The 18101-nt window shown below is 33.6% G+C and overlaps 1 protein-coding gene across 10 annotated transcripts in view; it reads left to right on the top strand.

The window, feature by feature from the left end:
- Positions 1 to 18101, top strand: part of Ca-beta (Calcium channel protein beta subunit) — an 828959-nt gene that overhangs the window by 766306 nt on the left and 44552 nt on the right. For 9 of the 10 annotated variants that reach the window (XR_011333981.1, XR_011333980.1, XM_069835638.1 and 6 more), the window contains one exon: positions 5861 to 6095. Coding sequence is in view for 8 of the 10 variants with exons in the window: in XM_069835638.1 (XP_069691739.1) it covers positions 5861 to 6095 (235 nt within the window). In the remaining 2 variants the exon portion in view is untranslated. The remainder of the gene's footprint in view (positions 1 to 5860; positions 6096 to 18101) is intronic. The other variant, XM_069835637.1, reaches the window with a different exon arrangement.

The raw sequence follows: 18101 nt of genomic DNA, 5'->3' as shown, positions 1-18101 counted from the left end.
GTAGGCCGATATAGCCTACGTAACCTATTTTATTCGTTACAGTCGAAGTTATTTTCATAATATTTGTGAAATTAGTTTAAATATCATTCTAGAAGCCCTTCTCCTTCAGAATTTAAGACTTAATACATAGGCGCTATTCTATAATAATAAAAATTATCTCTAATAAACACAAAACGGCGACGCGAAGCATTAAAAAGGTTCAGAAATGTTTTCGCTGGCAAGACTACAAGAATCCAATTAAGCGTGCTGCGAGAACACTTGTCTTCTCGCATTTCTCAAATTAATTAGTTTTTTGCTCTGTCTCATGTACGAGCGAAGGTTCTAACTTGAGAACCTTCCACAACCTCAGGTCGGGACCTTCCTCGAAAATCTGAGCTCGAGCAAAATACTGTGGAACCGTATAGGCTAATTAAGGCGGTATAGCAACAGGTTCATTGCCGTCCATACATAAGCCCTTTATCGGTCCCGATCCTGTGCAAGATTAACCCAGTCTTTATCTTTATATCCCACCTCCCTCAAATCCATTTAATATTATCCTCCCATCTACGTCTCGGCCTAGCCAAAGGTCTTTATCGCTCCGGCCTCCCAACTGACACTCTCTATACATTTCTAGATTCGCCCATACGTGCTACATGCCCTGCCCATCTCAAACGTCTGAATTTAATGTTCCTAATTATGTCAGGTGAAGAATATAATGCGTGCAGTTCTGCGTTGTGTAACTTTCTCCATTCTCCTGTAACTTCATCCCTCTTAGCCACAAATATTTTCCTGAGAATCTTATTCCCAACCGCCCTTAATCTCTGTTCCTCTCTCAAAGTGAGAGTCCAAGTTTCACAACCATACAGAACAACCGGTAATATAACTCTTTTATAAATTGTGACTTTAAGATTTTTTGACAGCAGACTAGAAGACAAAAGATTTTCAACCGAATAAAAACACGCATTTTCCATATTTATTCTGCGTCTAATTTCCTCCCGAGTGTTATTTATATTTGTTACTGGTGCTCCAAGATGTTTGGCCACAGCATGCAGAATGCATAAATAAAATTCCCCAAATTAATCCAGTAAGACGGCTGAAGAACAGACAAGCGACACGATAAGTTTAGTTGTAGACTTTAAAAATAGAAGGCCGAGAAAGGAATCAAACAGCATTAAATTGTCACTCATTCGATTTCTCAATAGCTAAGATCAGGGATCCTATACGTTTTACCAAGTATTATGGTACATGACTGGCTCTTTTCTGTAAATGATCTCGGGTTAGCTAACCGGACGCAGGACTTAATCAAATGAAGAGAATTGACGATGAATGGTAAAGGTAAATGAGGAATAAAAAAAAAAAAAAAAAAAAAAAAAAAAAAAAAAAAAAAAAAAAGATAAAAAATGCTGCGATTTACAAGCTTTGGTTTTTAATAAGTTAACAATTGCATGTTTGTTAGGAAAACAAATTAGAAGTCATAATTAAAATGTTTAAATATCTCTTGACAATCGCTCATGGTATTGATACTACTTAACTTATTTCTAATTTAGCAACTCTCTCTTCAATGTAGGAACAAATTAGTATCATAAAATGTATCTGCATTTGATTTGCTGTTTCTGGATACAACTGTAATTCGGTTAGCGCGTCTAGCCGCGAAACCAGGTGGCCTGGGTTCGATTCCCGATCGAGGCAAGTTACCTGGTTGAGATTTTTACCGGGGTTTTACCTCAACCCAATATGAGCAAATGCTGGGTAACTTTCGGTGTTGGACCCCGGACTCATTTCACCGGCATTATCACCTTCATCTCGTTCAGACGCTAAATAACCTAAGCTGTTGATAAAGCGTCGTAAAATAACCTACTAAAATAAAAATAATAAACAACTGTAATTAATTCATAATTAAATTATTTTATTACTGTCTAAGTCTATAATACTTAATATTTGTGAACAATTAGTAATTTTGTACTTTTCTTCCATAGGCGGTATATTGTAAGTCAGAATACTAATTACATTACTATGTTTTTATTAGTCATAATTATTATTGTTATACATTTCTGAAGACAGGACAATATTTTCTAGAAATTATTTTCCTGAAACAGTGGTGCAGTACTCACATAAATTTTATAACTGTAATGTATGTTTATTGTGAGATAGTTCCAGTATAGGTCTTTTTTAACATAATGCATGCTTTTCTAGTAATTTTTAATAATATTTCTGTAGTGTACTGTAGCTATAATTTTATTAATGTTGTCAGAAAGTGTGTTATGTTGCTTAGCACCTGAATTTATGTATTTAGATTTTTGTATTTTGGTGTTTGATCTGCTGTATTTTGTATGATATTTCCATCTGATGGCGCTGTGATATCCATTTTTTTTTACTTTCGCTGTTTTAATTTACCACAAATTGCCCATTTCCAGGATCTTCCCTATACATTTGCAATTTTTATTCATAAAGCCACTGTTTATCTTCAAATATACATACTGCTGAATTGCACATGAACACCAGTTTTATGCTTATTTTGTACCTAATTTTTAGGATATTGGATATTACGAGTAGGGAAATATGGGGCAGGACGGGGAAGGGGGGCAGGAGGGGTACAGCCTCTATCTTCCCAACAAGTAGTGCAATGACCGAATTTTTTTATAACTTCGTCAACTCATGTAAATATATCATCACACAACACTTACTGCCATTCCTTGCCTCTGTTGTATATTAATCGGTTGCTGCATCATATTGTATCATTCATTTGCAACTTAAAGTGTTCTCTTGTCACACGTAAGTAGAAATGAGATTTATTTAGATAATCAATTTAAAGTCATATTATATAGTGCTTACCTGGCTTTTAATTCCGAAACTTTCTTAAATTTCGTGCTTTATTTTTCCTGCCAATACTTCATAACCTAGAAATTGTGACTATGGGGCAAAACGGGGTGGGGCATAACAGGGCAGTACCCCGTCCTGCCCCATGCCATATTTAATTAAATTTCACCTCCTGTAATGGGTTGTTCATTCTGTTGTTTGTCAGAAGAAGGTTGTATTAGATGCGTATCATGTCTGAAATGGGCTCACAATTGTTACGCAGGAGTAGACAGTGAAGACGAGGATGCCACGCACATTTGCGTATTTTGCGAATGACTTTTTCTCAAGTAAACTTGTAAAATGTCGTAGTATTCACACTTTCAGTATATAATTTTTGTCACTTTTGCCATTTAATTATTACAAAAAATAGATACCCCATTTTGCCCCATACGTGGGGCAGAACGGGGCAAAACACACATTTCGAAAAACCAATTTATTTTAAGTTTATAATGATCGGATTTCACTCGAAGTGCATATTTGTTACTTGTTTACAGTGTAATAAAAGCATGTATGTCATAAAACCCACACATTTACATTATTTGATACTAAATAAAAATATTCAAACATTAACTACCCCGTCCTGCCCCATGTTCCCCTACATATATGTACAGATTTATATTACATATTTCCAAATTTTATTGTGTTTCTTATTTATTATGTAATTGACATGTACATCCATGTATATGATCAAGTATTCAATCAATCAATCAATCAATCAATCAATCAATCAATTCCTTATTAGAACAGGACTCTTGTTTTCCAAATGGTCAGTAGTTTCGTCAAATTCTTTATAGAGTCTGCATTTATATTTGCCCTTTTCTTTACATACTTTCGTTATGCAGTAGTTCGTATTGATTGCTTGAATTTGTGATTTACGCTTTCTGTTTCTTTTTATAATCTGCCGTTCAATCTTTGTTAAAATTGCCCACACATGTTTCTCTTTTTCGTTTGTTTTGAACATTTTTATTATTTTTAGATTTTCAATTATGTTAAACTGACGAATTTATGTTGCATTATTTTAAGTCGTGAAAGCTGAAATTTTTTAAGGGAAGTTTAATAAAAAAATTAACGAATCCTTTGTTTGTTTTGTTTGTAACTAAATCATTCTGAGCAACAGTGACTCTTCCACATATAAGGATCTCTCTCCTTTCAAAATTGAACATTGAGGGACTTCCAGTCTTATCAACTTCTATTCTGTTAGCACGTGAGATCACACGTGCAAAATAGACTCGTTATGTTACTATTTTGATCTATTTTTCTATGATAATGTTCTGTTGTTCTGCTTTATACAACCCTGTATGTCATAGTACTATTGATAATGGCGACAATAGAAAATTCCGTGTGGGATTTTCTTCTAGACATCTCGGTTTTCATAAACGTATAATACGTAAATACTTTTGTCACGCGTAGAATTTTCGTTATTATCACTCAAAACCTGATTGTCAGCTACTCAGCAACTTCTTTTTCATTATAGGGTGATTCACAATAACTTGAAACTAATAAAATGACTTAACAATGTAGGCCTATCTATATCACATATTTTAAAGTAAGTTACTATATGCCTATATGTGTTTTAGTATCTAAATGTTTACCGCTATCATAGGTCAGTTGACTGTTCTTTCTTATAAGAAGTCCTCCCAGCTTCTAAGTTATAGCCTTATATTTTTATTAATTTATTTAATAAATAAAAAGTTCTTCTAAGTTATAGTCTTATATTTTTATTAATTTATTTAATAAATAAAAATTTATTTGTAAATCATCATCCGGTTATTATAATTAGCTGGCTATCAAAAATAACCTAGTATTAAAATTTAAAATTTCTAGCTTAAATTTTATTATTGCTGTGCTTTTCTAGAGGCATTTTATTAGGCCTATTTAAAAGTTCCGCGGCATGTTCCACGGGTGTAATAACGGTCTTTTCTGTAGTATGTGGCCTTTTATTAGGCTGTTTTCGCAGCTTGGAAATTACACTTTTTTATATACAACCTACTTACAACTCCAATCTTCATTCTTTCACAATTATTTTAATCCGCTATTTTAAGCGAGCTAAATATGTACCTTGTCTTCCATACCTCAGTGAAAAATATGGCATTTCGCCTTACAACTGGGATGTTACATGTTTACTATTTGGAGCGAGGAGTTGTTTACAAAAATTTACAAATAATATCCCTAAATCTTTTAAAATTCCCTTTTCTGAAGTTCAGAACATTGTCATGGAAATTCTGAAAGCCTCTCTTCTAATTCTACACTACTATTTGTATGTTAACACATACATTTTTGTTTTAATGTACAAATCTAATAATTATTTTACTCGTTCCATTTCCCTTTATCTTTTATGTTTTTTAATTCTGAATCCTAGTGGTCAACCTCACTTAAGGACGGATGATTTTAAATAAATCTTAGTAGCATAACAGATCTTCAAACTAAATTTATTCCTATATTACTTTTTTGAAAAGCATATCGCCCTAGTTGTAATCTGCTAATCTAAAGAATACAACACTGTATGCCTTATCTTCTCAGCCTTCTTACATATTTATATCTTTCCTTATTCATTAATTATTCTATTCCTTTATTACAAGGGTTCTTCAACTATTACAGGAGTTACAGAACCTGCGCCTGCAACATTGTAACCTTCACATTGAATTCGTTTTCTTAATTACTTTGTTCCTTCTTTTCGTTCTTTCCTTCATCAGAGTTCATTCTAGCTACACTCACTTATTCGCTTAGCATTTTAAATGTATTAATACTATTATCATCATCCTTCATGCATTAGACATCACTCTCTGTAACAATCTATACAGCTTGTTCATGCCAGCGTTTTCTGGGTCTACCAATATCTCTTCTATCCACTAATTCATATTTTTTAATAAAATGGAAATCTCTGTTGTTGTTGTTGTTGTTGTTATTATTATTATTATTATTATTATTATTATTATTATTATTATTATTATTATATTTTACACTTTAGTGTGACGACGACGACTTTTTGAGCGTGTTTTTCTCATTTTGAATGTTCACTACGCAGGAGAAATACGACAATAACTGGTGGATCGGACGACTGGTGAAGGAAGGCAGCGACGTCGGTTTCATCCCCTCGCCTGTGAAGTTAGAGAACCTGCGCCTGCAACAGACGCAAGCCCGCAACTCAAAGCTCTACTCGTCCAAGACATCCTCCTCCAGCAACTTAGGTGGGGTAGTCAACGATGTGCTCTCCACCTCTAAGGGTGCCAACTCGCGCGGATCCACCCCTCCCACCCCTGGTACGTTATCTTTTATGTTCGCCGTTTAGATTTTTTTCCTCGCTTTGTCTCTCGCTGTTGAATTGAATTGATGATTCTCGTAGATATTGAGTATCAGTTTATGTGGCAATGGCGATGTAATCAAGTAATCAGATATCTAAAAGGAGGAATTCGCGTATGGTGTCTTAAAGGTAGAGGATGGTACAATTTAATTTTTTATAATTGATGTACATTTTACATTTTTTATTTGTAAAAAAAATACTGGTGCAACAACTTAAATTCAAGACTAGTTCAAAAAAAATCTGGGCCCAAATTTTAAAAGATCACTAAAATGGATATATCTTACCCATTTTTGAAGAGGCATTCTAAATCTCTTTGATATTTCACTCCAAAAAGCACGTTTTTTAAAAGGTCAGTAAGTAATTTTGATATTCGCTTTCAAAATTTTGAGATAAACGATTACGATTTAAGTATACATTTTGATTACACAACTTTTAACACTATATAACTTCGGAAAACGTATTATGTGTCTTTCTCGTGTTAAATTTACATTACCTCGTTAACATGTTTAAGCCTGTTATCGGCCATCTTCAGAACTTAAACATGTTAATGAGGTAATGTAAATTTAACACGAGACAGACACATAATACGTTTTCCGAAATACAATTTAAGAATGAAATTTAGAGGTATTTTATAGAATTATGGAGATAAAGTTTTCAAATGTAACAAAATAACAAATTTCTGTTACAGACAAAAGTTCTTTAATTGCCTAAAGAATATGTGTTCCAAAAACCATGCATATAGCATCCATAGTTTCGAAGATATAATATAACTTTTGTATGAGAATAAAGCAAAACGTTAAAGTTACGGGAAATCGCAAACAACGTTCAGTGCCATTTAAAATCTTTGTGCACTACAGCTTAAAAAATATCGTTATAGCAGCTAACAAAGCCATAAATGCACATAAAATTAAATTAAATGTATTTTTCACATATCAAAGGTTATTTTAAAGCAAAAAAAAAATGATGAAAATTTACTGATTTTCCACCATATTTAACCAGAATTTCCCCTTGAAAACCCTGTGCACCAGAGTTTTAAAAATAGAGTCGCAGCAGGTGACAAAGGCAAAAATGCACATTAAATTTATTAATATATTTTTCATGTATCAAAGTGTACTTTAAAGTAATTTTGTTTTGAAAATTTATTAGTATTTCACCATATTAAAACCATCCTCTCCCCATAAATGAAGGACCACTAAATTTCCAACATTTCTGAATATAATATAGTATTTCTTTAATTTATCGCCTTTTCTTGTACCATAAAATTAATTATTTATTGTTAGGTTGTATATGAGTCAATAGTCCCGAAAATATGACTGTCGACTGAAAGAAATTTTCCAGTACCCCACACTGTACATAACACTATTTAATACATTGTTTTGGGAGTGAATTACTAGTATCGCTGATGAAAATAAATGAACAAAATTGCAATCTTCGAAACAAAATTTCCGTTCGCGCATAGAAGATCAGCTGAAATATTAAATTTATATTCTATGCGTTCTTGCAGATTTAGAGTGGATTATTTGTACACACTTTATTTTGGTGTATCCCCAACGAAAATTATTATCGAAGGGAATTACATCGGTTGATCATGCTGGCCAGACATTCTTACTGATAATTATGTCTTCAAAGACCATTTATAATTCTTGTAATGATCTACTCGCAATATGAACAAGTGTTAAATCCTGCTGAAACCAGGCGGATTGTTTTTATTCCTCTGTTAATTGAGGAATTAATCCAGTAGTAGGGTTTAAGAAGGGCGCGTCAGCTACTATGGATATTTGCGCCCTTATCTAAAATTCTTAATATAACAAAGACATAAATAATGTAATAATCAGAGTGCTAAAAGAACTAAAAAGCATTGTCACGATAAAACGAGGCACACAAATGCAGTATACATAAGGTGATTTCTACAGAATCATAAAAGTGAGCAATTCTACCACACTAGGTGGTATTCAAAACGAACAAATAAAACAATAAAACTAAGGCCACCAGAGATAAATTGTGAATCGTATTTTAAAACCATTAAATTTTATAAAATATTCGGATGTATAAAGTCCGAAATGTCAACAATATAAAATCAAATATAAAACAATAAATATAACCTCCGGATGTAAAGGATCCGGAGAATAAGTAAAACGGATCAATAAAAAACTAAATCACCTTATCCAAACCTGTATTCGATAAATTAATCCAGGTAATAGAATTTCATTCATGTATAAACATCACTAATAATGGTTTGGTGAAAGAACATGGGCCCGATAATTCTGTTCGCATTCAGACGCCCACTTTTTGCGGATAAAATGTAATAGTAAATAAATTAAGTCTGTTCTTTTTCTTGTCGTGGTTAGGGACCAATTTAACCTGGAGAGAGTGCTCCCAAGAGTGCTGTTTACTTTTTCATAAGTACGTAAATTGCCTCCTGTTTACTAGAGATGGTGTACGTAAATTGCCTCTCATTTGCCTGGGACGTCGACTCTTCAAATCCGCCACTGAGTGCATCACGCACCCTATTACTAATTCATTCGCCGAAGTGACGTCATTCCTTAGAAAATTTAAGTTTTTTCAACGACAGCCATCCAGTTTGATACTTCATTGAAGTTCTTAAACGAATACAAAACGACTTCTATGTGTCGCTTAGAAGTCTGGGCAAAAGAAATAAATCTGTTTTACGCAAAGAATTATTTTCACAAAATAAAATACTTTTAATTTGGCAAGAACAGATTTCTCGACTACAGTTTATAAGGGCTGTTTCTTTGAAATTTCTGTCTGTTTATAGAAGTCAGTAAGTAATGTTACGAGCATTTTAAGTTTTATGACGAAGTTTTTCTAACTGAAGTTGATAAATATTTTAATCATACTGAACCACATTTTTAACCATGTCAGTAATTTGTGTGAATTATATACTTAAGCCTATATTACGCGAGTACAAAGCCTGGAAATGAGAAGGAAAATGCTTATTACAGTGGCGTATTTACAACGGGAAGCACGTTCACTCTCTCAGGTAAAGAAGAGGCAATATAATATACCGTAGTCCACGTAAATTGGAGGCAATTTACGTAATTTTTTGACCTGGGGAGGCAATTTACCGTTTCCGGCCGAGGCAGTGCGCTTTCCTTACTCGTTGCGTGACCTTAGAAACTCGTTTCTCGAAACATTTTCAGTTTCTTTGTCATTATTTCTGCGTCTCACAAGAATTCACTATATTCTCTAAGACCGGTGCACGAAGCAATAAGACAAATAGAGCACCCCTGAAATAGACTAACGCCTTGAAATTCCTACGAATGCAAGTTCCGTTGGTAAGAAACAGAAGTTTAGATAAATTACTACAACGAGAAAGTAACCAATATTTTGGTTAGTAGAACTAATCCCATTCTACAGGGACGTCATTTTATTTTTACTAACATTTCTAATATTAACCTGGCTATACCTTTGGATTAACGATTGAGAACCGGAAACACTGTTTACTACTCCCTTCCACGACTGGAGTTCGATGATACTGGCGTAAAATACAAACAAACCACTTTACTAAGTATAGGAGGGAAGAAAAATGTTCATCCATTTACGTAAACTAGAAAATATCGCGATCTTGAGTTTGATCATTTTCATTAGGTTTTCGTTTAATCAAAATACAGTACTGTATTAACAATAAGTGTTTTACTCACAAATTGAGCTATCCATTCGCACGTATTCATTGTGCAGTGTATATTATACTGTATACAGCACATTAGCGTACGATATAGAGAATGAAGTTAAATTGAAAAATAATCATATGTATATTTAAACACATTTTTGAAAATGGTGGCCGTTCATTTCGTTACAGGATTCAGTTCTTTTGTGCATATTATCTCACTATAGACTATTGTATCTAATTCCAATTACCAGTTTCGTTCTTCGTACCAGTAACTCATGTTGAAATAATTTTGTACCTACTCTATAAAAGAGTACCTTTCGTACTGTAAATTCAATCTTCACTTCTGCCCGATCCGAAAAGATAAAATTACTCATACATGCCTATACTGTCCGTCCAAGTGGTTTTGTCGCAGGGTCGTAGAAAGGAGGGAAAGCACGTGACAGTTAATTACTTACCGAGGCTCTTTTATTTAAGTTACTTTAAACAGATGTATAATATTACGTAGACGTTCAATTCCTAACAGAAATTAACGTTTTCAGAAAAGAGCTAAGAGAACCTAGCCACTAGCCTTTACAGAGGGGCGAGCAGAAGCGGGTGGGGAAAACCGGGATGCGTTGTAGGCAAACAGACGACAGTACCTGTGCGGAAATATTATTCAATATTGAAAGCTCTTTCGTCACTGGAAAACGCGAACATATTTCTGGAACGTATTATACTCACTAACTCAGTACTGTTTACTATGACCGTAAGGCGACTTTGACTACATACGCGGCCTTGGTTCTGTGTAGAGGTCGGTTGGAAGTTTACTAGTAGAGGGAGTGGGAGTGCAGTACATTAAAAATCTCGGGTACAATAAAAATTAAAGTAAAAAATAAAATGATGTCCCAGTATATCTAAAAGTAACTAATAAGGCTTCGGGTAAATACACACATGTAGGCCTACTGTATTAGAAAATTAAACATAGTTTAGAAAAGTAACCAAATTTTAGACAAGTAACCACGGTTCATACCAAATCTCCAGTCATATGTATTAGTGAATTCATAAAGGGAGATAGATCTCAATAGGTAGACAAATACAAAAAAAAACTGGCCATATTAACTGTAAAGATGTGAAACCTACTAAGAATATTATCATTAAGAAACAACCGCGCGTACTTGACATAATTGTTGAGAAAGAATGGCAAATTGATAACATCTTTAAATTAAGAAATGTCTAGAGTTTTGTGGTCCGTCATTTAAGGCACCCTCCCCACGTGTCTGCGCAGGCAATCGCGATGATATTAGGGTTGATCACCTTGATTAAGTTCTGTCCACCGTATTAACACCCTCCCCATATATTCTCTACCTTACTGAATAGTAATAAAGTTGGTTGAATTTTCTTATATTTCTTCGTATTTTTATCTCATTTTAATACCGATTTACAGTTCAATGTGGTCTACGGAGTGGATATATTTTTGGACCGACAGTAAACGGGTCTCTCTAGTCGTGTGTCAGCACGTCACAAGGCCATCGCGAGGGCAGCAACACAAGACAGCACGTGAGAAGGGACAAATATTCAGTCCAGTTGATGGAAAATAAATATCTTCCATTGCCCATACCGGGAATGTAATCGTGGATTTTTTGGGTGAGAAGTGGGTACATTATTCACATAGGCAAGATGACAGACTAGATAAATTTAATTTTGTTATTACTTAATTACCAATTTAAAGTCAATGAAGGGAGTATGTACACGAGTAAATAGAAATTTTGGTGCTGGAATTTTTTGGTTTTTGCATCGTATCATAGATATGAAGGGGGCAGACGGGTGAAATTTTGGTCATTTTCAATAAAAAAATCGCATTTTCGTTTTTTGACAAAAATAAATTAGCAATCTCTTATTTAAATGCACCTTTAAATGGCTGCACCTTTGAATTTGAATTCTATGCAAACTTTACAAGCTGTTTTATCACACTTTTTTCAGCACATTTCGTCATGTTCAAAGTATAAGGGTACTTACAATTTTTATGCTCGAAACATGAAATTTTTACTGCATGATGTATGTACTGTGGTTAAAGAACCACAATATATATTTTTTATAGAGTGAAATAGCCTTTGGATTTCCCGTGAAGGCCTATGGCCTCCTAAAAGGGGAGCTCTTTAGAGATCATGCGGTGAGCTAATCCGCATGACGGTAGATTCTGTTCTATATAAGTTTTGTTCGTCGTTTGTGTGTGTACACTTGCACTCTCACTCGATACTGGCAAACTGTAGCGATCTCCATTCTTCTATATATATATATATAGAGTAATGCTATCGAAATAAAAAATAAAGCCTGTTTAGTACCTATGTTTGTACGTTTAGTCTACAATTCGAAGACTGGTTGGAACATCATAAGTGACACCAATAAGCCATCACTCATGAGGTAACTAAGCCAGAAGATGAATGAGTAGGATGAGCAGTGTCTTTCCCACTTCATTGCATACATCGTTGACTAGTAGCATATTTCACAAATCGGACATTAAACATTTAAAATTTAAAGTTTCATATTAAAAAAAAAATTCTCTCCATTTATAGATGTAAATTTAAAATTTAGGATGCTTACTTCTTTTCTAATCGTATCAGAAATGCTGTAAAATAGTCATGCATGAAATTTAAATTTATTAGAGGAGATAGATTTCGAAATATGCACTTTTTTTTAATTTTAATAACACAAAAACCATTAATTTGATCAAGAGTACTTATAGCAAGGGATGAAGTGTACAAAACATGAAGTGTCTACCTTAAATATGGTAGAAGATAGAAATTTCACCCATTACCACCTCAAAACATCTGAAGTTCCGTTAAGAAATTTCCATCAGATAGATTTCTCTTGATTTATATGTATAAACTAGATTATAATTGCAAAACCATATAAAATCTACACCACTATGAACACAATAGAAACTTTAAATCACAGTTAAATAGATTTTCAAGCTTTAACTACTTTTTACCAGAGTGTAATGATTTAGTCACTGGTAATCTGTAATAACGAATGTGCTACTACTAATTGCTCATATTAATTGGGCAATGAAGCTGGAAGCATGACTGCTTTCCCAAAGACAAGAACATAGCCGTGAAATAGGCCTACCAATTGACAAAACTGTAATGTAATTCAACCATAATCCACTTCTCTTCACACTAAATAAATATTGTTGCCACATGGAACTGATATTCTGCTCATTACGATGTCTTCGCTTCATTTCTTCAGCTGTTAATGCTCAGATTGTTTTTACTATGTGAAAACTGAAATATGAAACTATACTCCCTATATTAAAATCAAGCGTTATTTTGTGAAACTTGATCGATATTTCTTAATTTTGTGTTATTGTTCAAAATGCTGGTTAAAGAACTGTTAAGAAAATCTTATGTTATTCTGATTTAAAATTTTCTCAGCTGGTTCCCAATGTGTTAAACATTTTTATTAAATATCTGTTATACGTAGCCATATTTTACTTGTAAGCATTTTAGAGTTATAGTTCTATTTATTTATTTAATTTCTTCCTGTTACCGCTACAGGTTGCCATCGACAAAGAGTCCCATGATACAATAGAGTAAATGCCTTGAGGCCTAGTGATACATGTTGTTAGAGTGAAAAATAACAATTTGAATTATATTGAAACACATGATATTAAACGAAGTAACGTCAAGGAGATGCGAATTAGTCATGGTCCATATGTATGGTGCCTGAAAATAGCTATTGAGCCTTTGAAGTAATAAGAAAATGGTATGTTCATATTACCTTTTGTGAAAGCATATGTTGCAAATGATGTCCATCTTTCTGATGATAGAATTACATCGGTGTAGTAAATTCTGAAACACCTTTCTCTTTGTAATTTCACCCAGCACTCGTCCCATTTCATTCTCAACTCTTCAACAGCGTGTGAAAAATCAAAATTATGGTTTATTTAACGACTATAAATTTGACTTTTGAATTCATTTTATGTTTATTCCAATATGTTTATAATGATGATACGAAAATGTGAATTCTTGATTGTTCAGTCTTTATTTATTGTAGGAAAATATCGAAAGATTATTTTTACTAATACATATTAGTGAACGTTTTCGCCCCTATTATGGGCATCACGTACGACGCAATCACATCTTTCACGGCACGTCTACCGCATACGCCTAGCACAGTTGCCGCGTCACGGCCCAGCTTGTCTCCTCTGAGTTGTGCGTAAACTAAGAAGTAATGTGACCAGATTAAGCTTATCTACATTTATTTACAAAGGTGTTCAAAATGACGTCCCTCTGCTGCTAGAGAAGCCCGGTACCTTTTGAACACGTTATTAAATAACTTACTTGACGAATTTCGGCTGCCGAAATTGCTGAAATCACAACCACTGAAATGTTAAACGAAGCAACGATTTTCTCGGACCCCTTTCCACGGCGCTTCTATCACGTCTAAGTTTTCCTCAATTAGAGATCTTGGTTTTCTATAGTTGTCTTTATGTTTAACACGGATCCAGTCTCTTTATTTTTTTTTTTTTTTTTTAGAAATCTTGATCGTTGATTTATTGAAAACATGTAGTATTCCGGAAAATTTCTGTATAAAAGCAAGCTGACTTTCTATGTACGACTCTGTTCTTGCATAGAGTAACACAATAAACACTCGTTGCTCTCTAGTGTATAACATAATGAACGAAACTACACACAATAAGAATGAACAAACATGTACTCAGTCACATAGCAAACGAAACTGAGCGAGCCTGAGTAATACGCACTGTTTACAGCTAAGGCGTCTACAAGACTAATCTTGTTATGAGAAACGGGGGAGGCCACCAACTGCGCAGTCGGTGAGTGCTTCCTTCCTGCCAAGCTAATGCTTTCCGAGCAACGCCGGAGACCTCGAGTTGCGTCGTACGTGAGAAACTCGTTATTTCGGCATTGAGTTCATTTGTGAAACAGAAGTCTTAAAATTGTCAAATGATGAGTTGTTATCTACTACATATCGTTATTCTCCAATATTTATTACAATTAAAAAAAACAGGATTAAACAATTACAGTTTCCTTGTTAATATCTGTTATAGACGCGATAACACTTCAGAATGCTTAGAGAATTTTATTGAAGACAGTTTTCACATGTAAAAAGTATTTGAGGCATTGAAATTTCAGCTTTAGTTGACGCTAAATCTTATGCGCATTCTTTCTGTCCAGTGATATTAAGAATGCAATGTAAATAGGTTTAGGGTCTGTTATCAAGTTAAGTTAATTATGGAGTTCTGTTGCTGTGTTGTCGTGCGCAGTTTGTGTTGTGGTTTTCATTGTGTATTTGGTAATAATTTCTCAAGTTTTGTGATTAATATAATATGTGTTTGTAACTTTATATTATTTTGGAAGTTTTTTAGTGTTCGTTTTGTGTTCGTATATGAATAGTCGTAGATTTATTGTTTGCTGTTTAGAGCATTCATGAATATTTTGAAATCCTGTACCATCCTGAAAAATCACTCTTAATTCCTAATTTCCAGACATCTCAAACCATATAACCTTCGCAATTTCTAGGAAAATAATAGATGCGTATTCACATGTATGTACTGATAGCGCACTTCGTACCGAAATTCAAACATTATTTCGCAATTAATTCTGAAAGAAAAATTAACTATGTGCATACCTTTTCAATAGCAACATTGCACGCGCCAAGTAAATTACTTTCCAAGTGTAAAATTAGACTATTCGTTTTATTTGAAGACAGACTTTTTGGAACTCTTCCATCGAATAAATTAATGGCGAAATCTAGTAATTTCGTCTAAATGTAATACTGTCGCTTTTACGTTTAAAAAGTTAAAAAAATTTTATATAAAATCTTATATTACGTTACTTATCCGTCAAGGATGTCACATACTATCAACTCAATTCATAACTGAAATTTTGAAATAGGTTTTCCCAGCCATAGATTTCCGGAGAAGATCGTAATTGCAAAAGTATAAATTTTACTTAATTCTCCGATCGATGTTAGCGCAGTCAGAAGCGGACAGCGGTCAAGTACCAACATTTCTAATACAATTTTGTCTTGGGCTGTAGTTTTATTTTTATTGCTTCAGCTCATGAATTTTAGTGTAATTAGTGTTCTACTTCGACACTATCAATCAATGTGTATCTTGTAAATAGCCTGAGTTAAAATTAAATTTAACAAACTACATCTAGGGAGTCTGTTTTAAATTAGTTAAATTCCACTTGCATTCAAATCAGTTACTTAAAGTTATGATTACTATAAAGCTTTTGTTTTTAATTCATGAAACAAAGAGAGCGTTATTAATGTCAAGGGAAATTAATTAATCTTGACCAACTGATGGCCAAGATATCACTTTTAGCTTTATACAGCGGAAATGCCACCAGGCTGCATTATAATTTACTGTACCTGAAATCATATTAAGTAAGACAAAAATCGAGCGAGAAATTGAAAAGAAAAGATATATATATATATATATATATATATATATATATATATATATATATATATATATAATATGAAGTTTCATCTATCTGAATTAAGTGTTCATAACCAATGAGAAAAAATGGAACTTCTAAAACGGAATAGACTAATAAAACGTCACATAAAATAAGCAGATTGACAGATAAATATAATTATCCACTCAACAGCAATGACAAATTGACGTTAATACAGTGCGTCTAGAGACAGAGCGGACTTGCCAGCTGTTTGCATGTAAATCTGACAGTAGATGCGACAACTCTCGCCCAGTCCAAGGTCGTCGCCATCCACTCTATGTCTAGACGCACTGTACATTGTTATATTACAACTTCATTGTCACGGTAACGTGAGGTAATAATAATTTATATGTGGGGGTTCCTTTAGATATGAAGATACTTTCATGAATCCATCGGCATAGAAAGGTTGGGGAGGCTCTTTAGAGACTTGAATACCACTTGGGGTTTTTCTCTCTTTTTTATAAGAATAAAACGAGATACAGCGCAAACTAAAGTACAGGAAAACATGTAAAATGAAGAATGAATAACTGAATTTTAAATCTATAAAATAATTATGAAGCAGTTTCAAAACACTTAATTCTAATACTGATCTTAAAATGAACTTTCAGAATGTATGTACAGTGGATACTTAAAGAAGCAACAAATAGCCGAGTAACTGAAAAGATTAGAAGACATGTACAACGTAACATACTATTAACAATTAAATTGTTAATTTGAAAATTGTGGACGACTGGGAAAAATTAAACAAAAGAAATTCAATTTTATTATGAAAAAAAACAACAGTCTTAAGTACTCCTCGTCTACTTGACTTAAATGATTAAATACTTTTAAATCAGTCGGAAGATGATTTACAAATAGTATATAAATAGTCTTCTTTTCTTTAATTTCAAGTATACCGGTCAGTATTCAGGTTTAGCTACAAGAGAAAATGACAATTCGCTCCAAAGTAGTCGATGATAGAAGAATAACGCAGCTGATCAATTCCTTTAAATATCTTGGTAATACTATTTCAGGCACTAGATTACAAGACATAGAAAACAAGATTAATAATATTAATGAAACAAATGGTACTAGAGAGGGTATTTTGAAAAATTGTGTCAAAAACTTCACTTACAAAGACTGTATAAAATTACATCCGAACCAACTCTACTTCATACATCTGAAACCTGAGCTTTAAGGAACAAAGATAAGAAACGATTAGAAGCCAAAGAAATGAAATTTCTCAGAGCACTAGCGGGCTTCACACAAGCAGATCACGTCAGAAATGAATTTATTGGGAATAGATTAAAAGAAAACAAATTGTAGAAGACACTGAAATATACAGAACCCAGTGAGAATATCATGTACAAAGAATGGATGATTATAGGCTTCATAGGAAAACCTTCTTTATTGCAATACTTTTTTCATACTGTCCATAAATGCAGGTATCCAATATTTCGTATTTATCTATGAGATTTCATCGTAAGGAAAAGCAAGGAAAGAAAAACCTATCCGTTGTATTCGTTTCTTTCCTAGGTTCTTCCTGATAGTGGAACAGATTCGTAGGTCCGAAACATTGAATGTTCTTGCATAAATGGCAGGGTGCAAGAACGTGAATACCGTCAAAGTCTTGTTAATTTGTTTTATTTTTAATTTGATTATTTTGCGAAGCTTTATCAACTGGGGTCGTTATCTAGCGTCTGAGTAAGATAAGGTAATAACGCCAGAGAAATGAGTCTAATGTCCAGCGCAGAAAGTTACCCAGCATTTTCTCTTACTGGGTTGAGGGAAAACTCCACAAAAAACCCAACCAGATAACTTGTCCCAACTGGAATTTGAACCCAAACGCGCTCGTTTCACAGTCAGACATACTAACCGCTACTCTGCAGTG

Source organism: Periplaneta americana, chromosome 9, assembly GCF_040183065.1.
Source record: "Periplaneta americana isolate PAMFEO1 chromosome 9, P.americana_PAMFEO1_priV1, whole genome shotgun sequence".
Lineage (NCBI taxonomy): Eukaryota > Metazoa > Arthropoda > Insecta > Blattodea > Blattidae > Periplaneta > Periplaneta americana.
This window is presented reverse-complemented; position numbering and strand designations above follow the sequence as displayed.